General features: G+C 36.5%; 1 protein-coding gene across 2 annotated transcripts; it reads left to right on the top strand.

Annotated features, from left to right (window-relative positions):
* The first annotated feature begins 2764 nt into the window (after positions 1-2764).
* Positions 2765-15661, top strand: KCNMB1 (potassium calcium-activated channel subfamily M regulatory beta subunit 1). Of its 2 annotated transcripts, none has more exons than XM_081940834.1 (4): positions 2765-2896; positions 7858-8026; positions 12338-12530; positions 15083-15661. In XM_081940834.1, exons 2-4 carry the CDS (start codon positions 7890-7892, stop codon positions 15365-15367), a joined length of 615 nt encoding a protein of 204 aa, XP_081796960.1. In that variant the 5' UTR covers positions 2765-2896; positions 7858-7889; the 3' UTR covers positions 15368-15661. The 2 variants fall into 2 exon arrangements, with proteins under 2 accessions (XP_081796960.1, XP_081796959.1); XM_081940833.1 differs by lacking the exon at positions 2765-2896 and adding an exon at positions 4663-4833.
* The last annotated feature ends 11517 nt before the right edge of the window (positions 15662-27178 follow it).

Raw genomic sequence — 27178 nt, 5'->3', positions numbered from 1 at the left:
CACACAGAGAGGGACTTCTTCGGGTGCCGTCCGCCAAACAGTGTCGGGGGGCGACACCCAGGAGCAGAGCCTTCTCTGTGACGGGCCCAGCCCTGTGGAATGACCTCCCCCGTGACATCAGGACTACTTCCGATCTCCGCTCCTTCCGTGTACAGCTGAAGACCCACCTCTTTCAATTATCTGGCCTGGCTCAACCGTAAACTTTTCTTACTCCTCCTGACAGTTCTTTTAAATTTTAAAAACCTTAAATTTTAAATTGTGTTTTACAATTGGGGTATTTTTAATGGTGACTTTTAATTGTCCAATGTGATGTAATTTGTTACCTCCTCCGTGTATGTATGTCTTGTATATATGTATGTTTATGTGTTGTATATGTTTTATATGCTCCACTGTACGCCGCCCCGAGTCCTGTCTGGAAAGGGAGCGGCTAATAAATTTAAATTTATATTTATTATTATTATTATTATTATTATTATTATTATTATTATTATTATTATTATTATTATTATTATAAATAAAAAGATCTTTTTATTTTTAATAATAATTGTTTTGCTTAGCATGCTTCATTTAATCAAATCATTCACCACATAGGCAAAGGAACTGCAAAGAAACTGGGGCAATACTCCTGGCTTCTGATAAATAGACTGGGATTCAGAAAAATTCCCAAAATGTCAATGTGTTAGTATTTTCATTGGTAAAAGGCTCTCCATTCCATGTTGCAAAAAGTTAACATGGCAACCTTCCAGGAACTGCTCCAACTTTCTCTTGGTAAAGTGATAGGCAAAAACTGCATGAAAAAAAGAAAAAGAAAAAGTCCACATTTCACACATTGGTTTGAAATTAGCAGCCTAATACACTAAATTTCAGAAAACCTGTACGTGACTAATCATGTACAGTATTGACTATATAAATAGTATACTACCTTTAAATAGACCTTTGAATTTGTAAATGGAATAAACAGTTTCACATTTACTCATTGAAAATGTAACTGTGATATGCTTAACATTTAACCATACGCTAAATAAATAATAAGTGTACTTCCTGTACTCCAAATCAAAAGGAAGACCTGCAGAATGAAGTGTGGTTTTCAGACTTTTTTTTAAAGCAGCTACCCCCAGCTTGGATATGTAGATTTTTGAACTCTTGAGCCAGCATGCCCTCAGTTGAAGTTTCTCAGAGGTTAATCTAAACTTGAAATGGGATTGAATGAACAGAATCTTGTTTACCTTCCTTCCTTTTTCTTTGCCTCAAAGTTTAGCTAATATAGAGTAATCTTCAGGAGTACTGAGAATTGTTTGTTTTATCTGAAAAGTGCCATGGATAAAAGTACCATAAGTAGGAAGCAGTATTCAGTCCAAAATACTAGTAATCAGCAGTCAAAAAGAAAGTGATGACAAGAAGACCTCTCTTCATTTGAATCATGAGTACTCTGTATATTTCCCTCCAGCTTGATTTTTTAGCATCTTTGTTAATGGTGCTAGAATGGTAGCACGATGGCTTACATCTGTGGAAAACATTGCTCTCTTATTGAAAGGGTCTTTTCATTTGATTGAACAAAAAAACCTGTTCCTGGTGCCCTGAAGTGAACTAGAACTGAATGCTGGAAGACCAGGCCCAACTTTTCAGCTAAGGTTGTTGATTAACTGATTTCAGTTAAGCTCCAAGAAAAAAGTATGATTTCCATTATTTTATTTCTTAAAAGTAATGTATTATTACCAGACAATATTAAGGAGGGTTGGCGGAAAAAGGAGCCCAGCTGAATGCCCCAGACTAATTTCAAAAAAGCTGAGTGTAGGATATACGAATCCAGGCCCTATCTCCTACTGTAAACCACAGCATATTTTCCAGGGATTGTGCAGAATTTGTACAGCACCACGGTACAATCTCAAAATGAAACACAGCTACTTTAAAGAACATGTAAAAAAAAATGAAGTTTTGCTTTCAATATTTTGCTGGAATTTTTCACTACCTAAAAACCATCTTCTCAAAATTTTGCCATACTTTAGTAAGCAATGACATTAAAACATGACCATTCATTTACATCTTTTTTCAGAATTCTAAATTCTTTTGCTTCCATATCTGCAAGCATATAGGTTCATTATTTAAAAATTCTTTAAATTTCTACATACAGTTATAAGACAGATTCAGTAATAACTTTTAACTTCCACGTAACTGGATGAAAAAGGTGGCAGTCAAGGTGAATAATCAACATAATCTTGGGGAATCTTTGGCCCATTCTTATTAAAACCTTTCTATTTCTTTAAATTATTATTTCTCTGTTTTCTTTATTTTCTGAGAGGCATGTTGCCATGAGGAAAATAATAATCACCAAGATAACATCATGGCTTATCATGTTTGTATTCAATTTTTCATATCAATCCAAATGTACACTGCATTTGGATTTATATGAAAAATTGAACACAAACCTTATCTTAATATAAAATGAGAAGAAAAAAAGTAATGACCTGGCAGTAGAATCTATTTAAGTTAATATTTAGGAAACGCCATGGATTCTCAATTACTTTAAAAAGTAAGCCAGCGCATGGAGATTATATTTAGCTGCATTATAACTTACAAAGCAGGAATCTTTCCATTTCCAGCACAATAAAATAGAGAATTCTAGTTTACAATTGTTCATAACACATCAGTTCCTGCATTGCACCATTAATCTTGTAAAAGCCTGCACATTTCCATACCTTACCATTTATGGTAGCAGAAATCTCATACTAGGAAAGTTAGCTAAACATCCATTTTCAAAAATCATCTCAGCACATTTGGAGGAAGGTAGTCTTTTTACAGCGACAGATTTGCTACTTTGAGGGCAGCTTGGAGCTGATCTTTGCAGATCAGTTTTTTTCCAAACATTCATGAACTTCTAAGCCACGTTTCAAAGGCGGTAAGCATGACTTCAGAAAAGTTTGTTTTCAGCAATCCTGTGTGTACAATGCTTCTGACTAACATGAACATTTCTTGAACTGTTAGATTCCTATTAGATTCTTACCAATTTCAGAAACATTTAAACCTTATTTTAAGTAAGAAAGGAAACAAAAAAACACAATTAAAAGTTAAAAAAAACTTTATAGTTTGTGTTTATGATGTTAAGATGATGAGTTTTAGTTTATGGGCACACACCGGCAGTACCGTAGTTTTATTTAGTGATAATTAAATATGATTTAATGTTTTAATGAAAAGGATTTGAACAGCAATGTCCATTCCTGCTTTCTTGATGGGATTTGGTGTTTTGAAATGCCTTCATTTTATTTAATGACATTATTTTAGAATGCAAATCATTATTGAGAATGTCTATAGTAAGTGTACATAATATAAAATACAGAAATGTCTAGGGTGCCAATTGTGAAAGGGAGATAGTTATAGAAAACAAATAAGTTTGAGGGTAAGGGGTAGGATGTTCTAATTTTAGGTAATCCGATGTTAAATGGATTTCTTTAAAGTCATGGTTTACCATTTAATTTGAATTTCAACTTTTTTGTACATTTGTGTTATTAGTCTTGCAATGCCAGCATTAAACTGAAACACTATTCCACTGTGGTTCTATTATCAACAGTGTCTTTATCACTGAACTATATAATGTACAGATAAAGAAAAATGTGAGCTGGAACCAAATGTTATATAATAGAGATTATTCCTGTTCAATAGTGATCTCAATTTAATCTGATCTGTCTCACTAACTTTTCTTTATCTCCAAATCTCTCTTCAGTGTTTTTCTAAATGTACAACTTTGAAACTTTCCCTATTTCCAATGTAGACTCTCTCTTGCCTTTCCCCTCCTCCTATATACAGTTTGGCACATAGAGAATTGATATTTGTAGAAATATTGTTCATTTTATAAAATAAGTACATAGAGAGATTGATATTTGAGAGATTAAGGAAAGAGTGATGGTTTCCACAAAGAATTTGGCTCTGATGAATCTTCTCAATAGAAAATGAGCACCACTGCAAAAGTTATGCAACAAAACGGCATATAAAGAAGCAGCAGAAAACAAATAAATCAAATAAAGTGGTTTTCTTTAAAATATATATAATTTATATTTAATGATTACTGTAAAATTGTTGTGGGAAGAGATTTACCATATGTTCTTGTCCTTGGTGTAGAAGGCACAGGTATTGAGATTCAAATTGAGATTTAATTGGCTGGAAGATCAAGAGTTCAAGAATTATGAGTTCTAAAATTCATGATGGCAGTACTTAAATAAGGTAGAGGAGTGTTATCCTCACTTCCCTACCATCCACATTCCTTTAATCCCTGAGAACAATCGGATTAAATGCACAGTACTTGTGTGTCATTAATAGTGGTTCTTTTTTTTTTTTTGGTCTATTTTAGCATTTAATGGAATACGGTCCTGTTTTACTGTTTGTGTTATGGGCTCCTCTCGTGATTTGTTCTTAAAAATATGCCTTTTTATTACTCATGCTGAACATTGTTATTTAAAAAATAAGTTCAAGTTTCTTGTGAACTTTTCTGAAAATGTTTTAAAAGGGCAATAAATAAATTAAGGAGAATTTTTCTTTTTTAAAAAAATTCAGGTCAGATCAGACTCTAGAAGGGGGGGGGGAAAGGATAATAAAAACCTAATCCAAGACTGGGATAAACTGATGTACCAGTTTATCTGATGTACAACCAAGATTGATTATGTGCCATCAAAGTTAATGTCAACTGTTAACAACGACATGGATTTTCTCTACTGGGATCTTTTCTCAGCCTAGTGCTACAGGAATTCCAATGGTGCACCCCACTGTCACTGTAACCAAGTCCTTCCACCTCTCCAAACATTAAGACCTTCACTAGAAAATGAAGTTTTCACATCATCTGAGGTAGGATCGTTTGCACCTGATGTTTGCGCCTCGAGTGAAAACTCTGGCTTGATGCATTCAGTTGCCTACTTGTCTATTTTCTTACCCCTCCATGGTATTCTCAGGAGTCTTCTCCAATACCAACGGGCAAAAACTTCAATACAATTTCTATTCTGCTTCTTCAAAGTCCAATTTCTACTTCCACGGTGTCTTAGGAAAAACCATTGCTTGCACTATTCTGATCTTCAAAGGTATTCACACATCACCAACATCTGATTATCTTTTCCAAGACCTTCCTGGCTGTTCATGTGCTAGTCCAGTGATGGCGAACCTATGGCACGCGTGCCACAGGTGGCACATGAAGCTATTTGTCAGGGCACGTGAGGCGCTGGCCAGCTGAGTTCACCCTTTTTTAAAGCCATTTTTCGCCCTCCCCAGGCTCCAGAAGCTTTATATGAGCCTGGGGAGGGTGAAAACAGCCCCCGCCGGACGCCCTGTGGAGGCATCAGGGAAGCCTCCGGACGGTCCCTGAAGCCTTCGGAGCACTCAAAACGATCCTCCGAGCAAACTGGAAGTGACTTCCGGTTTGCTCGGAGGGTCGTTTTGAGCGCTCCGAAGGTTCCAGGGACTGTCCGGAGGCTTCCCTGACGCCTCCAGAGGGCGTCCGGGGAGGCGGGGAGGCTGTTTTCGCCCACCCCAGGCTCCTATAAAGCCTCTGGAGCCTGGTTAGGGTGAAAAAAGCATGTAAAAATGGGGGGGTCGCGCCTGTAGTGCGCCCTTGCGCACTGGGGTCACGCATTGTGGGTGCGGCACGCCCGCACACGACCCCCCTGCGCTCCCCCCACTTATGGCACGTGAGCCAAAAGAGGTTCGCCATCGCTGTGCTAGTCTGTGGTGTGTGATTCTCAACAAGCAATTTATTTAGTGTTGATGATTATAGGCAGAAGCTCTTCACCCCTTCAGTATCTTCACTATCAATTCTAAAGCTGGTTACTATTTCTGTGATTATTAGTTTGGCCTTCTTTATGTTTAATCTTATTCCCATTTTGTTTTCTCTGTGCTCCTTAACTTTCATTACTAGAGCTTGTAGATTATTTGCAATTTCAGCTAGCAGACAGTGCCATCCATTTTGGCGCAGTTTATCAAATCCCCCCTTCCCAGTTTTAAAGCCATGCTCATCTTTTTCCTATCAATTTAGCTCAGGAATCTAAAGCTCTAGACTCCTGGACTTAACACATGAGAACTGTATTAAAATTTGAAAGCAGTTTATTATCCAGCAGCCTGTGAGAGAATTGATGGGGAAAGAATATGGAAGAAATGTTCAGCATAGCACTGTTCTTAGAAAAGAAGCTGACATATTTTAGGTTCATAGCATCTTACAGTGGAAGCTATTCAAGGGTGTCCATTAAGAAGTATATTATGTCTAGTTCCCTTTTCACAGCAGGCCCAAATGGCATAGTTACATGGCATCTGAGCTGCAATAGACTTTACAAATACACTCTCCAAGGATTGTTATAAATAGTTTCACTATTTGGATGACCTTGGGGGATTGCACAAGACTGCAATTGAAAGGAGAGCCTGAGGGTGAAGTAAAATGAATCACAACCTCTCCACTGTCACCAGCCCCAGCATCACTGATATGCCCTTCTCAAATAAATCTGTCTTCCTTCCAAACTTATAAACAAATTCCTGAAAACCAGACTACAGGGAAAGGAAAACTTCATTCTGCCTGCCACAGCTCTGACAAAAAAAAAACAAAAAACTTCTAAAGCTTTTTTGTACCAAAAGAGGATAGTTACTGTATTTTTTGGAGTGCAAGACTCCGTAAGACTTTTCCCTAAAAATAAAAAGCTGAAAATTTGGGTGCGTCTTATACACTGAATACAGAATTTTTTGCCTCCCAAAACCCTGCCCCCTTCACCCAAATGGCCATGCATAGCTTTTAGGAGACTTTCAGAGAGCTCCTGGGGGCTGGGAAAGGCAGAAATGATTCCCCTCCCCCAGCCCCCAGGAGCATTCTATAAGCCTCCTAAAGGCTATCCAAGCTATTTTTACACAAAAAAAATGGGCCATTTTTTGCTCGTTTTTGCCCCCACCCAGGAGTATTCTGCAAGCCTCCTAAGGGCTATTCATGCCCTTTTTCTAAAAAAAAAAAAGGGGGGGGACCGTTTTGAAAAATGGGCCATTTTTGGGAGGTTTACAGAGTGCAAAACTTTTTTTTTATTTGCCTCTTCAAAACCTTGGTGCATCTTATACTCCGAAAAATTTGGTATATATTACCTAGCAAAAGAAGGAAAAGTATAACAGAAATGCGCATATTAATTACATCTATGCTTAACTGAGTCTCTAGCATAGCTGAACATTGAAAATTTGTCAACTTTTTCTGCATTTAACACGGCTGTCAGGGAAAACGGGCCAAATGTCTTATCCATTCCACAGCCTCTTGGTCAGTTGGAACATTCATCTCCCCACTGCATTCCCAAAGAATAAACCTTCATTCTATTTGAGAAGAATATTATTAACTCAGATATTCTCATAATAGCTTGAATATTTGAGCATTGTTTTTATCTCACCATATATACTATCAAAGGTTAGTCAGAAAGCAAATTCTTCAGGCAAGCAATGTTGAACTTCCGTGTGACGGCATGTAATAATTTTCAAATGCTAGTCCGTGTTTGTCTGTGTATGGGATGAGAGCCACTGGTTTTCAAGAAATGAAATTTAGAGTTTAGGCTGAAAAAATCAACCAGCATTTACAAATGAAACACTAAACTAATCCTATTTGGGGGGGGGGGGGATACTTGATGGTCGAAGCATCTAACCATCAAGCATGATGTGATTTTTGATGTGACCCTTGAAAATGTGAGTAAATACTATTGTATACCTTGCAAGATTGGGTTTGTTCTCGAGATTTTTTTTTTTGAAATGTAAGTGCTTAATGATATTAAACGAGGTTATATGCAATCTCTCAGAAGAGGTTGAATTTACTTTTAGTGGAGTTATCATACAAGCAAACCTAATGGATTTGATTATATTTTTATGCAGAGATAAGAACCACAGAAGCATCCCAAGAAGTCATGTTACAGAAAAAGTTGGTGGCAGCACAGAAACGAGGGGAGACCAGGGCCCTATGGCTAGGTTTGGGAATGATGGCCTGCTCAGCAATGATGTATCTTTTTATTGGTATCGTCCTGGTGTATTTACATAGAAGAAGGTAAAAGAAACATTATTTTTTAAACCATTAAAAAATGGGTCTCCAAGCAGCAAGTGAGTCTGTTTGGAAGTTTAAAACTCCCAAGTTTAGCAGAAGACATTTGCTTAGTGGAAAGAATGGAAAATGTCTTCCTTCTGTGCTGTGGGATGTGTAGGTACAAAATGTATGCCTTATTTCCAAGATTTATTTCCTTTCAGAGATTTGCAGAGGTGAGGAAATTAAACTAATCCGTTTTTATGCATCATTTCTCCCTTTAAAATGCTGGGGAAAGGAATGATACCAATAGAGAGTATGTTTCTTTCCAGTGAATGGCTAGCTGGATTATACAAATGAATCTGATGTCACATAGCTCTGAACAGGTGATACCTCTCAAAATGGAAATTCTATTGTACTCAGAAAGCATTTAATAAGTAATGTTCATTAATATATTGAATCTGAAACATCAATTGTTAAACTGGGAGCTGTGTTGACTAAATGGAATAAGTTTTTGCTTCTAGAACACAAGAACTATCATCTTTCTTTCATAGTTAAGAACTTAATACCGTACTTGTATGGCAATAGTATAACTGGGGCAGGATTTCTCCTTCATTCTTTTTTCCCCAAGGCCGACTTGTCACAATAGGTTGAGGAAAGTCCAAGCACGGCAGCATAAAGCTGACTCATTAAACCCCTGTGTGAGATTTATATACACAGTGCATGTATAGATGAGTACATGTCTCTGTATAAATGCCACACACATGGAGGGTAAGGACAAAAAAGTAAATGAATACTAATTAAATTAATAACTACTAATCAAACTAACTGCATGTAAAATAAAATACTCCATTTAACAAAACTGATTCATCCCTATCTACACATATCACACACAGAAATCTACCTCCATGTGTATTTTCCCCCATTTCAGAAAAAAAGAGAGCAAAAAGGGAGAAAATAAGATAAAGATGAAAGGACTGAAAGACATCTGAATTAGTGGGGGAAAAGGAATGTTGTTGAAGGGAGAAAAGTATGGATCCGTGTATGTGTGAGAAAGAGAGAGACCATTCCTGGCAGCAGAAATTTTATCTTACAATGGTGATTTATTTCCAGGAAATAAATGAGAAGGATAGGCAAAGCCTAGCACCCTGCTAGCTGTGTCCTAGCAGAAGCACAATCCCACAGCATGGGCTCCCCTTGTATGTGCTGTGAACAAAGCCAAAAAGAAGTGACTTCAGGTTACCAATTTCTTAGACAAAGAGTAGGCAAGGTGATACATAAAAAGAAGATGCAGAATAAATCCTTAATTTTCTATTCATTCCGTACCACCTTTTTGAGGTCAGTAGCTCATGAGATCCTGAAGAGTTAATAGCATTGGATTTGGATCTCCGACAGAGAAAAGCAGTATAAATTAACAGGGAAGATGCATTTACATGGAGTGGGAGGAGGCATTGTAAAGAATATCAAAATGAAGAGTGAAATGACCTTCAGCATCAAACTAATATTCAAAGTCATTCAATATTTTTAGAAATATACAAATGCTGTTTGTAAACCAGGAAACCCAAATTTAATAGTGTCCACATTAAAACATTGGTCTTCCTCTATCTCAAATATCTCAACAAAAAGATAAAGAGATTACATAGCAATATATGAAACTATGCCTCATCAGAATGGTCAGTAATAGCTTCAGCTGAGAGACTATAATCCAAGATATATGAAGGACATTAGATACATGAGGTCTGTGTGTGTGTGTGTGTGTGTGTGTGTGTGTGTCGCTCTCGCTCTCTTTCTCACACACACCTTATTACTTCAATATTCCCAAATAATCTTTTTAATTCCGAAACTGCCTTAGCTTCCACAATTTCTCATGAATACAACAAGACTTACTTTTATACAATTTACTCGCATACTACAACAATCATTTCTTTTTAAAGAAATAATTGTATTCAAATGTCCCTTCTCAAAAACATTTGAATTTTTGGTCATCCAAAATGTCCACTACAGGCATCAGGCAGCCACAGAAAAGATATAAAAATCTGAACCCTGGTGGGTACAGTTTTGGAACTGAAGCCTTGTCTGTTTTCCCACATGCAAGTCAATATTACTGCAGAGGAGGCAGGGCTTTGACCATGAAACCACACCTGTTATCTTACAGATTTGAACATACCCCTGTGGTTACCATTAAGTTACCACTATTCCTTCATCTTTTGCAGATGACGCAAACACTGAATTCTGAAAAATGTACATCATATACTATGTTAAATCCTTTCTAAAAGAAAAAGTCATTCCTTCATATGTTTTTGACCTCAACATTAATACGGACTTTGAGTTCAGTAGTGCATCTGGAGCATTAACATGCATCATAGCCTTCAGGAGGGGAAGCTGCTAAGAACCACAACGTTGCAATTCTATAAAGGTCACGAGTCCCCATGATAGTCTTCTTTCTTGCATTTCTTCAGCAGCTAATATTCTTTTGCCTTGTGTTATCATTTTGGTCACCACATTACAAAAAAGATGTTGAGGCTGAAAAAATGTGCAGAGAAGAGCAACTATGATTAAAGGCCTGGGGACTAAAGCATATGAACGGTTGCAGATTTGGGTTTGGCTAGTGTAGAGAAAAGAAGGACTGAGGGGGAGGGGCACGATAGCAGGGTTTGAGTATTTGAGAGGCTGCCACAAAGGGGAGTATTTCCTAGCAGTGAGGACAATGAATCAGTGGAACAGCTTGCTGTCAGAAATTGTTCCTGTTTAATCACTGGAGCTTTTTAAGAGACGGAACCACTACTTGTCTGAAATGATATAGGGCAGTGATGGCTAACCTTTTCGTGCCAAAATAATGCGATGTGCGCGTGACCCCACCTGTGTGCCCCATCGCTGTGCATGTGTGCGTGAGCCCCATGACGAACCCCCCTGCACATGCATGCGTGACCCCCCTTGCCATCTACGCATACGTGCACATCTCCCGCATGTGCCCTGAACATGCATGGTGGAGTTGAGCTGGGGCTCAGCCAGCATACCCACCTAGTGGGCTCTGTGTGCCACCTGTGCCATAGGTTCGCCATCACAAGTATAGGGTTTCCTGCTTGAGCAGGGGGCTGGACTAGACACCTCCAAGGTGCCTTCCAGCTCTATTCTGATTGATTGATTGATTGTGCTTTTTTCAGCTTTTACTCATAATCACTCTAGTTCACAAAACCAAAGAAATATTTGATGCCTTGCAATTGCATGAAATCTGCTTCCTGTGTTAAGAATCAGAGATTCCTAAACTGCTATGGATTCTATCCTGAGGCACCATGGAATCCCAGGTAGGTTCTTTTTTCTCTATAGAGACCATTCCTATCTCCATTTGACCCATCAAATCCATTAGGAACTCTTTTCTGCATTATTCCAAACTGATCTGAATGTGGAAAGAAATCCTGAACTAATTCTAATCACTTAATCATCAACCTTTCTAACATGTATATTTTGAAATATATTTCATTTCAATTTCTACCAATCTTAATGAAATAAACACGAGAGGCAGTTTGGTTGAGCCATCAGTCTAGAAACCAGGAGATTGTGAGTTCTTTAAGCAGGAAATCCAGCTGAGTGATTTTGAGCCAGTCACTCTCTCAGCCCAACCCACCTCACAGGGTTGTTGTGGAGAAAATAGGAGGAAGCAGTATTAAGTATGTTTGCCACCTTGAATTATTTATAAAGAATAATAAATGTGGGATTTAAAAAATATGGTTGTGTCACCCTAAATTAATATATTACTTATTATGTAAATTCTATGTATTAAGAGGATTACAAAAATGCATGTGATATTAAATCAAGTGCATTTCTGAAAACACAGACATTATTTAAATAATTTATATTTTATTGGCCTACCAGGTGATGGAAAAAGCATACTCAAAATCATGGAATATAATGTACAATATATAATTTTTGCCATAGCATTTGCTAAAAGTCTACATAAGAACTGTGGTGGCGCAGTGGTTATAATGCAGTATTGCAAGCAAATTATGCCCACTGCCAGCAGTTCAATTCTGACCGGCTCAAGGTTAACTCAGCCTTCCATCCTTCTGAGCTGGGTAAAATAAGGATCCAGATTGTTGAGGGCAATATGCTGACTCTGTATACTACTTAGAGAGGGCTATAAAGCACTGTGAAGCAGTATGTAAGTCAAAGTGCTATTGTGATTGCTATTTGCCTTTACTCACATAGACAATACAATTTTAATACTGTTTTGTCTCACCCCCTTTTTCACACAAGATGTGCTGACAATATCAAAAACAGATATTTATGAACTACCAGGCTTAAGTTATGCATAAATTCTTAATAAATTTGTCTCTGCAGTGTCTGGGCTGATAAAAGTGAATGCAATGTAGTAAAAGCAAACATCAAGGAAGACCAATGTTCATTCATTGAAGGCTCTGAGGATAAAGATATTTTTCACTATCCTTGTCTGGAAATCTATGTGAATTTAACCCATTTAGGCCAAGTAGTAATGCTCTACCACACAGAGAAAACTGTGGAAAGAAATCCCAAGGTTTGTATGCTATATTTTAAGGCTGTAAATTTTACTGCTACTCAGCAAATTCTAACCCGGCTACATGCAAAGAAGAGATATAATAAATGGTGACACAATGGCTATTCTTACCAAGTTATCCTTTCTTGTCCTGAAATATCATTGAAGCAAAAGGTAACTCCCTTTGGCCAAGTTTTGTCTGTCCTGGTAGATAATGCAAATAATAAAGGTTTCTGAATAGTAATGAATTTTGTTCAACCACAATCCTGAATTCCTAGCCTGCCAGCAGTGTGCAAGTTTGATAGTATTTATACAGTTGTTCCTCACATAAAAGTCAGATGTCATTTGAGCTCAAAGGTAAGTAATAGTGTGATGGAAGGCAGCATTGTTTTGCCTTAGTGAAGTTCCCCACATCAATAAATTTATACTGCCTTTGCCTCAACTCCGAGACATACTTCATATAGCAGCTTTGAAAGAATGTTATACTTAAACCAATAATGTTACCCTTCTACATGTATTGTATTTCTGAATGGCTCATCTCCTTCAAAGAGAGGCTCTGGACAGTGTACAATAAATAGAAGTCATTATTATTCAGTATCACTACTGCAAGGTTACATGTGCAGGATTTATTTCTGTCCTCCCAAATCCACATTTTCTTCTGGAATTCTGAGTGATACAAATCATCAGAGGTTATAACAGAATAAATATAAACATGCTCATCCTTGCACAATGTAAGAGCAATACAGAATTATATAAAATACTATAAGATGTGTTATTTGCTGTAATATATAAACACTGTTCCCTCTACCTTTCTCCTTCTTTAAAATTAATCATGTTTTACATTCCTTCATTTTCAGGCTCATTTCTTATGGAACCCATCACTTTGCCATAATTCATAGCCTAACAGAAAATCATTTCATTTACACGGCAATCTATAATTCTGTAGACAAACACAATGAAGCAGATTTCCCTAATGGACAGCTCAATGTTTACTTTAAGGCCTTGAAATGGTGCTTACACATTCAATCTCCAGCAGGCAAGAGCAATTAAAAAGAGAAATCAGGAATACTCATGCTGTATTTGGTTACTTCCTTCAAAATGGGGTGGGCCTTAGATTTCCAGCCTTTTCAATTAAACAGTCCTAATTTTAAGAGAGGACTTACTTTTTTGTGTAAATTAAATAATGCCATGAGCTAATTCATCTTAAGTAAAATTGGCTCTCTAAGGTATAACTAGAAATGCTGCCTCATTTATCTTAAACATTTGAGTTTGTAAATAAAAATAAGCAAATTGCAAATTTTATATTACAACAATATATTGGATATTCCAAGACATTCTACCCAAGGCACTAGACATTCCTCCTTTCCTTCCCCAATACCAAAGAATCCTATTAATGCTATATATTTAGCATTTTCTCAAAATATTTCTTAGGCTTCTTAAATAATATTTATTATTTAGACAATTGATACAACTCTCAGCAGAATATAAAATTCATCTCACCAACAATTCAATTCAATTCAATTCTGATATCAATGGCTAACCTAACCTTTCAGTGTGTTAAAAAATTTAACAGCATCATTCTATATATGTTTATCCCCCAATAAATTTATAGTTTAAAGTATATATTACTCCACCAATTGAAATATTTCTAATTGTTTCTTCATGAAACTGTGCCCTCACCTTTATGTATATTGGGGGAAAAGTGAAAACACAAGCTATAACATTAATCTACTGTATAAATATCTAGTGTATGTCCCAATTTATCCAATAGGATTTATCTCCTATGGCTACAGATCAAACATCTGTAGAAAATTATAAGGAATAAGTACTTTCTTTAGTTCCAATCACAGCAGAGGAAAGGACTTTTGATTACTTAATTGCTTGTAAGAATAGGTTGAGTTATAATCTTCCTCCGGCCCTGAAAACCCTGGTTAACTACAAGTAAATAAAACATAGCTTTGGAAAGCTCATGGATTCCCCTCAGAGGTGGGTTCCTACCGGTTCGGACCAGTTTGGCAAAACCAGTAGTATAAATCGGGCCTGGCTCCCTGAACTGGTAGTACCAGCAGGCTGGCCACGCCCCCTAACTGGTCCCCTGGTTGCTGCTCACGTCCATCGGATGGCAAGCTGATCGGAGCTGGCAAAGAAGCCTCTCAGCCACCTCTTTGAGTGCCAGATGATCGGAGGCTTCTTTTCCACCCAGCTGCTGGCTGCAGGGTGCCAAAAAGTCCTCCAGCCAATGAGAAGAAAGCTGCACACGTGTAAAGATGGGTTTCTGCCAGTTCGCCCTAGATTGGGCGAACCGGTAGTAGCAGCGGCAGGAGGGTAGCGGCGGGGAGCTCCGCCCACCCACCTGGACGCTTCTGCATGTGTATGAGCAAACTGGTAGTAAAACATATTGAAACCCACCACTGGATACATGTAGTATTCATAATCTAGTTCACAACAGCCATAGTGCAGAAAAAAACAATATTAAAGCAGCACTGATTAAAAGTACCCCTAAATTACTGTTTTACCCTCAGTCAATAATTGTGAAAAGCAGTACCATGAGTTTTCTTTCTTTTTTCCTGCAGTGCTCTTATATCCCCCCTGTTATGGAGAACTATAAACAAGTTCAGCAGCAAGTAGAAAAAACAAGAGATTATTTCAGAATGCATCAGACGTTTCTTTGCCATTATGACCCATCAAGAGAAGAAGAGAGCGTCCTTTTCAAGAGATTGTATCCCCCAGAAGGCTTTCTCATTGCTTTGGCCTGGCCAAGTATGCTGTTGATTGGTGGGATCTTGATAGTCATCTTGGTAAAACTAAATCAGTATCTTGCCTTAGTTGCTGCTAAACAACGCAGAACAGTCATGTAGCTTTTTCTAACTAAGATCTGGACTTTGTATTCACCTTTGCACAGGTAGTCATCGACTTACAACAGTTCATTTAGTGACTGTTCACAGCTACAATGGCACTGAAAAAAGGGGACTTATGACCATTTTTCACACTTATGACCATTGCAGCCTCTACATGGTAATGTGATCAAAATTTGGAAGCTTGGCGGCTGACTCGTATTTCTGACAGTTGTAGTGTCCAGGAGTCATGTGATCACCTTTTGCAAGCAAAATCAATGGGGAAGCCAGATTCACTTACAATAATACAATACAATAGTAGAGTTGGAAGGGACCTTGGAGGTCTTCTAGTCCAACCCCCTGCCTAGGCAGGAAACCCTATACCGTTTCAGACAGATAGCTATCCAACATCTTCTTCTTAAAGACTTCCAGTGTTGGGGCATTCACAACTTCTGGAGGCAAGCTGTTCCACTGATTAATTGTTCTAACTGTCAGGAAGTTTCTCCTCAGTTCTAAATTGCTTCTCTCCTTGATTAGTTTCCACCCATTGCTTCTTGTTCTACCCTCAGGTGCCTTGGAGAACAGTTTGACTCCCTCTTCTTTGTGGCAACCCCTGAGATATTGGAACACTGCTATCATGTCTCCCCTAGTCCTTCCTTTCATTAAACTAGACATACCCAGTTCCTGCAACCGTTCTTCATATGTTTTAGACTCCAGTCCCCTAATCATCTTTGTTGTTCTTCTCTGCACTCTTTCTAGAGTCTCCACATCTTTTTTACATCGTGGCGACCAGAACTGAATGCATTATTCCAAGTGTGGCCTCACCAAGGCATTATAAAGTGGTTATTATAAACTTAACAATTGTGTTACTAACTTAACAACTGCAACTGCAATAATTCATCTAACAACTGTGCCAAAGGTTGTAAAATGGGACACAGTTCACTTAACAAATTTTTCACTGAGCAACAGAAATGTTGGGATCAGTTAATACAGGTAATCAAGGATTACCTGTATTAGAGGCAAATTAGGAGTAATTTCTCAACTTTACACTAAGGATAAACAACATTGCAGTAAAGATAAGGAAAATATGGATAAGAGATAGAAAACATCAAATTTGACAGGAAACATTCAAATTATAGTTCTCTGAATTTACCACATTTTTTACAAATTCATTATATTATTTAAATTTGAGAAAATACATTTTGTTAATATTTCTAGTCATGGTGAGGAATTTGGGTGAGGTAGCTGATTTAATTTTTATTTACATGATCACTGAACCATGTAAGCACTGACTCAATTGAAGGAGAGTTCTTGCCTTTGTAAAACAGCTAATGAATTTCTGAGGTTATCCTGAACAAACTGAAGCAAACTAGCTATCCCAAAGAAACAGAAGTGCTCTAGGCAACATAACATGGAAAATTGTGTTTTGGAAAGTGGAGCAGAAAAATGCACCATGGCTTACTTTGATATTCTGTATGGAATTAACCTTTCTCCTTAGAGGTCATCTCAAAATTCAGGTTACAATAAAAAGATTTTGTATCTGAAGCTTACAAAAGTAGAGAGTTACTGAGGCATGTTAATGCAGCATGCACTTTTATCCCTGCAAGATCAGTTTATTATATGGAATGGCAGATTCTGTCAAACTGATAACAAAACTATCCAGTAATTGTGGGATGGAAGAACATAAATGTTTCCGTTGTAACGAATCTGCAGGGAGTAAAAACGCACTTATTTTAATTAGATTATTCAAGGTGCAGTTTATGTGATTTTCTTCACCAGTCTTGAAGCAAGCACCATAAAACACTCAATGTACTAGTAAATTACTATGATGCACTACTGTAGTCATTATCATTAGCTTTGCATTGAGCTAACATTTATAGCTTTAGTACTCAGTGAACTGCACAGCCGCCTGCCTATGTGTTGCCTAAAGCCATAGTTAACACATTCATAGAAGCTTCTTAAAAGCAGATTCCAAGTATCAGGCCAATAGCTGCTTGAGCTAAAGAAATTGTGTCTGTGCAATGTTTTCTAATGAGCAACTCTTCACTGCTTACTACAAAGCAATTATTTTGTCATAATGAATTGGCACTTGCAACAGAAAGTGTGGGTTGGTTAAAGGGATATTACCTGCTTTGAACACCAATTTGTTCAGCATTCTTTCCTTTCTCATAAGGTTTATCATCGTCCAGCAAATCACTGATTTAGGCCTAAAATTAAAACTAGACTGAATTCTCCTAGGACCCGTATTTCCACATTTATTCTTTCTGATATGTGAGCTCAGCCTAAACTAGACCCAATTTGTTAATCATAAACTACCTCTTCATGAACACAATTCTGTGTTGCTTTTGAATCACTGTGCCAACAATAGTTAGAAATGTATCCATTCAGCCAGTTTCACTATTTTTATGATATATAATTTTAGTAAGTGTGTTAGTTATAATAGTAAAATGTAATACAAACAAAATTAAAAAGAGAAAGAATAAAAGGTGCCAGGAAATGAGAGAAGAAATTAATATCTCTATAATATAGAAAATATATAAAGAAATGACTTCCAACCTTTGTCACAAGAATAAACAAATTTAGTGAAGCTTCATTCCTCTTAGTTTAGAAACACTTATCTCTTCAACTTATATCCCATCCCTTATCTATAGACAAACCCATAAAGCACTATCTTTTAAGTCCATAAAGAGTTGACAGAGATAACATCTTATTTTAATCTTGATCAAATAAACCAACTTTATATTCCTTTCTTTTATTTTTAATCTTTAGCCAATTCAAATATTTTTATCTATTTATTTGTATCACACCCTTATTATTGTTGCAACATTTGATTTTTCTTTGTTTCTTTTTTGTCCCATCACACAGAATTCTTCTAGGTTTTAATAAGCCTCTTTTGTAAATCCAATAAGAAAGAAATTATGCCCGTCATTTTCTTGGTTTATAATTTGTATTTCTCTCTAGTAAGATAACATTTGTTCTACATCTGTCGTTTCTTTAATAGCACCTGGTATCCAGTTTTTAAATCATGAAATTATATATCTCTGTCTTCCAAAAATCAAAACACATCTATTTCTCATGAAAAGCTGTTTGTTCTTCATAAATAATTCCAAAATCTTATTGAAAAAGTTTTAGCATTCAACATTTATACAGACCTTTAGCCTATTTATAACTTTCTAAGATCAAAATCTTATTCATTTTTTTTCCTCTTTATTTCATATTCCATATGTTCTTAAGCTTGCAACTAATTTTTCATTTGTTCAGAGTTGAACTTAAATTCTCCCAATGAAAACTTTTCTAACTTGTCATTCTAAAGGTCTTTAACAGCTTTGGAGCTGTTGCAATTTCCAAAGGTGATTTGAAGTGTTTGCAAACTTTGTGTCCTTTAAAAGGCCCCACCATGGTTCCAAGCAAGATGGGTAATCCCTTCATGTCCCAGCCATCAATCCACAGAAAAGCACTGTCTTGTGGTTTTCTCACAAGGAAATGCAATCCAGAGCACCCGTGGGCAATCTATTGTTCACTCCTCTCCAGAGAAGTTTCAAGGAACTGGTCTACTCACCAGTTCCTTGATCTTTGCTGCTGTTGGCACTTCAATTCATCATTACTCTCCCATAACTCCAGTTTCATTGTCTTTCAGAAGGCAGGTCATGACTTATTTACCTCATTGTAAAGAATTTAGCATGGACCATTGTCCCACAAATATAATGCAAAAAATATTTGTCAGCAAATTATTTTATAGATCACATTGTATCAACTTTGGGTCAACTTTACTCATGTCTTCTTCTGGCTCCACACACCATTTCATACTTATGGATTTTAACTTTATAAAGTTATTAATGGTCACTGTAGCCGTGATGAAACTGTTCTGTAGTTTGTAATTGTTATCAGGAAATGCAATCCAGAGCACCCGTGGGCAATCTATTGTTCACTTCTCTCCAGAGAAGTTTCAAGGAACTGGTCTACTCACCTTGATAACAACAAGACCTATTTGGTAGTTGCTAGATTATCTTCATCGAACAGATTCTCTCTCTCATTTATGATAGATTTGATTTAATGTTGTCCCTTTTAAATTCTGTGCATCTTACTCCTTAATTTGAGTCTCATTCTCAATTGTTTGATATGTTAATGTCTTCTTTTGTGTTTTATACTAACATTATTTTTATAACGTATTGTCATATACTTTATCACAGACCTCACTTAAATAATAATAACAAATATATTAAAATGCCGGCTATTTCTAGAGAAGTCACAATGGCTATTATACCCAGAAGCTGTTTGTCCTTTGAATAACCAAGGAATGTATTTGTTACTTATGGAGTTTTCACAAAAGGATGGTGTATACCACATGATTTTCACAATTTCTGAAACAGAGTGTTTCAGGGATGCTTATTTGTTCTACCATTACAATGACAAACAATGAATTTCATCAGAAAAATCCTCAAGCACAAATGTAGACTAAATCTTACCATACCTTCTATCAATACATTATCTGAATATTTTTATTATTGAGTGTTACTTTATTTGGCTGCTACTCTTGTTTTAATTTGCTATTTTATTTAACTATCAAATATCTATAGTAAAACTCTGTAGACAAATCAATATTCTATAAGTTATATAATTTTTAAAAAATTCCAAAAATTTGAAAGATTATCCCATTCCCACTAAAATTGAAACAATGTTCTCTACAGTTTACAATGATGACAATATAATTTTTCAGAAACAGATGCCACCATTCAGGATATTTAATCCATAGCTCCAAGTTGCCTTCAATTGCCTTATCACAACATCAGTCAATTCACCTTATTTATTGTAATCTTATTCAGGGATCACCAAACCCCAGGCTGCGGTCCAGTACCAGGTTGTGGCCTGTTTGGAACTGGGCTACAGGAATGGCTGCCAAGTGCACGCTACAGGAATGGCAGGCAACTGCACACCAAGCTCTATTTGTATGAGCGGTAGGAGTGTCTCCCTGCTGCTCTCACAAATGGAACTGCGTGCGCCGCTCACTTACTGCTTGTAGAAACAATCCTCTCCCTCCCCGCTAGTCTGAAAAGCTGGAAAGGTTGGAAACCAGTTATCTTGTTGGTCCCATTGCAATGAAAATGAGAGCCTTGTGGCTACTCTGAACTGTATAATCAAAGGCTTCATGCTTTGTATGAGTTTCAAACTTTTCTCTCTCATGTACCTTATCTTTTAATGAGGTTCTTATCCAGGTCCTCTCCAGGAGGTTAAGTGGACCTCTACAACTTGGGGAGATTTTATGGAATTCCCTATTGAGAGAGGCTTAACTGACACCCATTCTAGTATCATTTCAGACCATGCAAATACCTTTCTATTTCCCCAAGCTTTTTAACTGATTTTAAATTGTAGTGTAATTGCATTTTAATTTGTATGCTTTTCATCTTTGGATGATGCCTTGCAGCCATCTAGCTTGCATGGTATTTCTTACAACCTCTTTTTTGTGACGTGGTGATGATCTGGTTATGATACCTGTCATCCCATTGATCACCAGAATTGATTCTTCTTTTTAAATGTTGTAAAGCTTGATGTCAAACTATAACATAAAAATGAATATAATGATTTCTTCTAAATAAATGTTGAAGAATTTAAGATTTTACCCATGCAGCATTTTCTAAATCCTTCAAGGATTCAATACTTTCAACCCATATGAAAACTAGTTCTTTTTCATCTAAATTTCAGTCAAGTATTTAATCCAATATTGGATTGGCTGTTCAAAAGTGTTACCCTTTGCAAAAGCCATCTACATTTATGCATTATCCTGAAATTGTTCATCATTAATCTTATCCACAGTCTTCAACTCCCCAAATCTGCCCTTTTAATCCTGCAATGCTAAAATACAAATCAAGCCATGAATGATTACTACTGAATTATATATTTGAGGAGAAGCAAGATAATTTAACATTAATTAAACCTAAGTAAATAAATTATTCTAAAAACCTAAACAAGCTCTGATTTATTAATTGATAAGAAAAGTGTAAGTACATTTCTACTTTGAATAACATAGTTCTACTTTGAATAACATAGTTCGATAATTTATTCCATTATCTTTTGCTATCTTAAATTAAGAGGTATAATTCCAATACTTAGTCTTTTATTTTGTTCAAATTATTTTCCTAATTGTTTTTTTAAATTGTTCCCTGTGTGCCCTTGTATGTTGATATGCAGTTTTCTTTAATATAGTTGCATTTATTTGTATTTTCAAAGTGTTCATTATGTCATATTAAGCATTTTCTTTGTTCAGCTATTACAGCATTTCATAAGACATCTTAAATTGCTTTGAAGAAGCAATTTAGCAACTTCTCAGTAGGTTTCCTGCAATTCCAATAAAGCCTAATCAATTATTCTCTTAAAATCCATGATGCCACAGTTATACATTTTGCCTTTCCATGTTTAAGAGTAAGTAGTGTATGGTCTGCTGAATATGCACACAATTCTTGATATATGTTAAGAAATGAAGATTAAAATAGATTTCTTTGTGTGCAAAAAAATTCCACGAGGAGGAACTTCTTCACAGACTTATACCCTCAACAACTTACATCCTACAGGAAAATACCTACAACTGCTTGTTATTTATTTAGTTTTTTTTAAAGGCAGAAACACAATCTCATTTTTAGTCAATGTGACTATTCCAGTAATTCTTACTCCAAGGTTCCTGCTCAAGAAATATGCATTAGATGAACCAGCTATAAAACAAATGTCTCCCACTGATAGAATAAACTTTTCTCAAGTTTTCTTTGCCATTGCAGTTATAAACTGTGTTTGGGTAAAGTGATTCTAATCTAAGACTGATATTTTATCAATGGAGAAATTGGGATTATTTATTTGGAAGACGATTCATCATATTCCAACTTTGCATCTTGCCTTTACTTTCATTATTCATCACATAAAAGAAACAGGAGTGATGAATGTACATCACATTGCTAAAAAGGGGGATGAGTCAGCACCCAATTACAAGGGAATTGCTTCTGGAAGAATGTGCACCTATTTGCAAGCATATATGGATTTTTGAACAAGGTGACGAACGGAAAACAACACTTTTAATTAGTTCTAAAATTTTACTACTGGTAATTCAAAGTAACAAGATCCTCTAGATTAGGCAAAGGTCAACATTAAGAATTGGGAACATTCCAGACTGGCCATTAACCTTAGAATAGGCTGAATAGTTGCTGCAATCCATACTAGTGATAGGTCATAACATCAATTTAACAAAGAACACCTAGAGCAGTGATGGCTAACCTTTTCCCCATCATGTGCCAAAAGTGGGGGAGCAAAGGGGGAGTCATGCACAGGCATGCCCATCCCCCACATGCATATGTGTGCAACCCCTTCCCCTGCACATGTGCACACGACCTGCCAGCCCTCCACTTTTGGTGTACAATGGACCCCTTTTTTGCCCTCCCCAGACTCCAGAGCCTTTCTAGGAGCTTGGGGAGGGAGAAAATGGCCTCCCCCACCTCTCAGGGGCTCTCCAGAGGGCAAAAAACAGCCTTACAGGCAACCCGGAAGTTCTGGAATGGACTTCTGGTTTGCCTATAGGGCTTTTTTTTTTTGCCCTCCAGAGCCTTCAGGGATGCCTGAAGTCTCCGAAGGGAGAAAAATGTCCCAATACACAAACTGGAAGTCCATTCCTGAACTTCCGGTTTGCACGTTGGGTTGTTTTTTGCCCTCCAGAGGCTTCAGAAAAGTCTCCGGAGGGAGAAAAAACGGCCAAAAATGAAGGCCAAAGTCAACTGGTCAGTGTGTGCATATGCCCTGCAGCTGACAGGGCAATGCCTCGCAGGCCCTAACAAATGGCTCTGCATGCCACCTGTGGCACATGTGCCATAGGCTCGCCATCATGGATCTAGAGACTCCTCTTCTCATATGGGATTAAATGTGCCATGTTCTCATCATCTGATCTTCAAAGGAGGTTTTGGTGGCTTCTAGTTAGCTTTCTTTAAAAAATAGAACTGATGTGTTAGTACAATTTTCTACTTTATATTTAAATATAACTTTCACTACAATTGTGTAAAATTATTTTATTCTCCATTACCCCTGAATCCATATGGTTCCAAGGTTGATATTGTCATCATCTCTGTTGTCCTAAACTTTGGGCTAGAATGGATGTTGAGCCCTGCTGGTTTTTGTTCATATAATACCGTGTTTCCCCGAAAATAAGACAGGGTCTTGTTTTCTTTTTGACCCATGAAATAAGCGCTTGGCCTTATTTTTGGGGAGGTCTTATTATATTTGAGGTGCAGGAGGTGGCAAGCATGGTCATCTCAGGGCTGTTACTGTGTTGCAATATTTTTGGGGAGGGCTTATTTTTTGGGGAGGGTTTATTTTAGTGTATGTGCTCAAAAGCCTGATTGGGCTTATTATCTGGGGAGGTCTTATTTTCAGGGAAACATGGTATGTATCTATTTTTAACCTGTTTTATTCTTCCTTGCTTTTTTTTTAAAAAAACTACTCCATCCAGAGTCCTTTGAAATCAAATGGCTTTAAATTTAATCAAACAAATTATTTTATTTATTAATAAATATACCTATATGCACAATATGCATTCAAATAATACTCTAAGTTACAATGGGTTTTTGTTTTGGTTTAGTATATTTATGAATCTTCATAGACCAGCATTATATATAAAATCAGACAACTGAGTTAGTTAAACTATGGTGATGTACACATAGATATATGTACTCAGATTTGCAGTAAATTGAACTTAAAACTTTTTCTTGATTAACTCACTAAAAATTGTACAAGATTTTTTCTCCAGGCAAATAAACAATGGGATAGGGTGATAAATCCCAAGTACAATCAAGCTGATGAGATATATTAGTAATTGACTCAGAAAAAAGTACATAGGCTTTTAAAAGGCATAAAAAAGCAGTTTATAAGACTAACTAGACCATAAATGTTATTTACAGAATGTTATTCAAATATCAATGAATGAAAAAAGGGATTATGAACTAGCTTCTAGTTTCCTATCAACACAAAGAGATGTTTAAGGTTTTAGCTTCAGCCTTCTTCAAAGAAAGTAAGATCATGTTCATTAAATCAGCAGATAGTAAAGGCAAGGGCTCAATTCACAGTAAAACAAGGGGCACAGCAATTCTCAAACTCGGGACTACCCTGAACCTTGGAGGAAGATACAGAATAGTTACACTTCAAAAAAAATGAAAAAAACCAGAAGAAAAGCTGCATTTGTTTTTATTTTATGCCAATATAAATAAAACTAAATAAAAACAAACAAATGGGATTACTTTACATGCATTTATTCACCCTCACTTCTAGTCACATTTAAAATTACAATTCCGTGGCAATTTCTGGAGGACCTTTAGAAGGCCATCTAAGATTCTCAGGAGAAGACAAAGATCTGTTTTGAGATCTGAAACAAATCCTAGATCTTTTCCTTAAATTATTAAAATCTTAGGTAAAAGAGAAAGTGGTCAGTTTGAAAACTATAATCTGTTTGATTATAGTTGAGTTATTAGTTTGTTAGGATTTTACTGCTATTGCTTGATTGTGTAAAAATTGACTGAAGCCCATGGGCTATGTTTGTGACCCATCAGTTCTAAAGAATGAAACCATTAAGATTTGCAACTTATCATTTGCTAACTTCCCTGGGGAAGCACATTTTAGCACAACTGATCTAAGTATTATTGGCAAATGGAAATGGAGGGATATTCCAAGGTGTTCCTCACCATAAATAAGTAGAAAGATTATATCATTAGAATAAATTTATTTTCAGTGTAGCTTCTGCCCTACAGAAGGCCAAGTGTTGCAAGGCAGTCCAAGGACCTAGTGCTTTTTAGCTATTTTTGTCCCAGGAGAAAATGTAATGTGCATCTTTTAAACCTAAAACTTGAATTCCAGTCATGCCCTGAAAAACTGCCAAAGTAATACAGACCACTAGCACATTACAGTATCTCCTCTGTGAATTTATTCTCCTCCTTGCTTGCAGTTCCACTTTAACTTCATCTTCAACTGCCAACAGATTCAGCTTGAATTCCCATCTGAGCCACTTCTCTGCTTAAAATGCTTAATTATCATACTAGTAAAAGACCAATGTACTGGTAAGCGAAAGCGCAAAAAAATTCAAAAGCAACTTAAGACATTTCTTGGCAGAAAAAAGAACACAACTGAAATTGGAGGACAAATTTTGGAAAAGTGTTAATTCTTGGCAAGTGTCCAGATGGTTTTTTTTTTTTAAAAAAATGGTTTATTCATGTATCACAAGTTCCATTTTTAATAACATTTCCCCTTCGTCCTGGCTACATAGATTATCCAATATCTTCACAAAATCCAACAAGAAAACCTCAACCTAAAATAAAGTATTAATTGTGTTCTAGAACATAAAATATTCAATATATACAGTCCTGTATGATGAACAAGAGTATCCAAAGAATATAAATTCTTCCAATTATTCAAAAACACATTATAGGCATAACGTTTCTCAATTATTTCTGATGATGCATTCCTTTAGGTGAATTGGGCTGACCTTAAGATGTATCAGAGAACATAAAAATCTACAAAACTGTAATTGTATCCAAAATATCCAAACATCCAAAACATCCAAACATCCAAAACAGAGAAGAGCAACAAAGATGATTAGGGGACTTGAGACTAAAACATATGAAGAACGGTTGCAGGAACTGGGTATGTTTAGCTTAAGAGAAAGAAGGACTAGGGGAGACATGATAGCATTGTTCCAATATCTCAGGGGTTGCCACAAAGAAGAGGGAGTCAAACTATTCTCCTGAGGGCAGAACAAGAAGCAATGGGTGGAAACTAATCAAGGAGAGAAGCAACTTAGAACTGAGGAGAAATTTCCTGACAGTTAGAACAATTAATTAGTGGAACAGCTTGCCTCCAGAAGTTGTGTATGCCCCAACACTGGAAGTCTTTAAGAAGATGTTGGATAGCCATCTGTCTGAAACGGTATAGGGTTTCCTGCCTAGGCAGGGGGTTGGACTGGAAGACCTCCAAGGTCCCTTCCAACTCTACTATTGTATTGTATTGTATCTTTGAACAAACTCTGTTTAACTTCTGACACACAAAACTGTTGTTCTGAGAAGCATATGCTAATTTTTTTTTAGCAAGATTGATTTTCAATGTGCAGCCAACTTCTGCTTACAGAGGGTTTAATACACTGTATTAAAGTAGTCTGTAAACTAATAGTTACAGGAGATTAACACTACACTTTTTCTGCTTTCTAGCCTCTACAAGTAGATCCATTTAGCTTTATATTTAAGCAGAATTTATCTTAGGAGGAAATCATTCCTCAACCTGACATTGTTGTCCTGGTAGATATATCACCACAAATAAAATAAAAGCAAACAGAATCAAAAGTAAGTAGAAGAAGGAAAGTTATTAAATTCACTTTGGACATCAGTGGAATTTTATGTAAAGCAATACTTTAATACAACTCTGATTTTTTTTAAAAAAATGTACATTTCAACTTCCTTGGCACATACTGCATTTTGCTGAAACCAGTAAGGGGCAAAGGTTAGGATAAATGGATGGATGGATGAAAATCTAATTATATATGTTCACTACCCTAAACTATTTTAACAAAAAAAAAGAATATGTAATGTAAACAAAAATATTCTGAGATAAACATATTCTGTTCAATAAAACAGAATATGAGGGTTGTGTCAAAATTCCAGTTTTAGGGTTTATTTATTACTAATGCTATTCAAAGAAATTGACCTTTAAAAAAAAAACCTTCTAACATGAACACCTGTAGAAACCATGAGTAGCAACTCCCCCTTCCCACATTCCCCTTAAGATGGTTTTATATTATAATGAAGGATGGGGGAGCTGGGGTTGAAA

The sequence above is a fragment of the Natrix helvetica genome, assembly GCF_964273705.1.
Source record: "Natrix helvetica genome assembly, chromosome: 1".
In the NCBI taxonomy this organism is placed as follows: domain Eukaryota; kingdom Metazoa; phylum Chordata; class Lepidosauria; order Squamata; family Natricidae; genus Natrix; species Natrix helvetica.
This window is presented reverse-complemented; position numbering and strand designations above follow the sequence as displayed.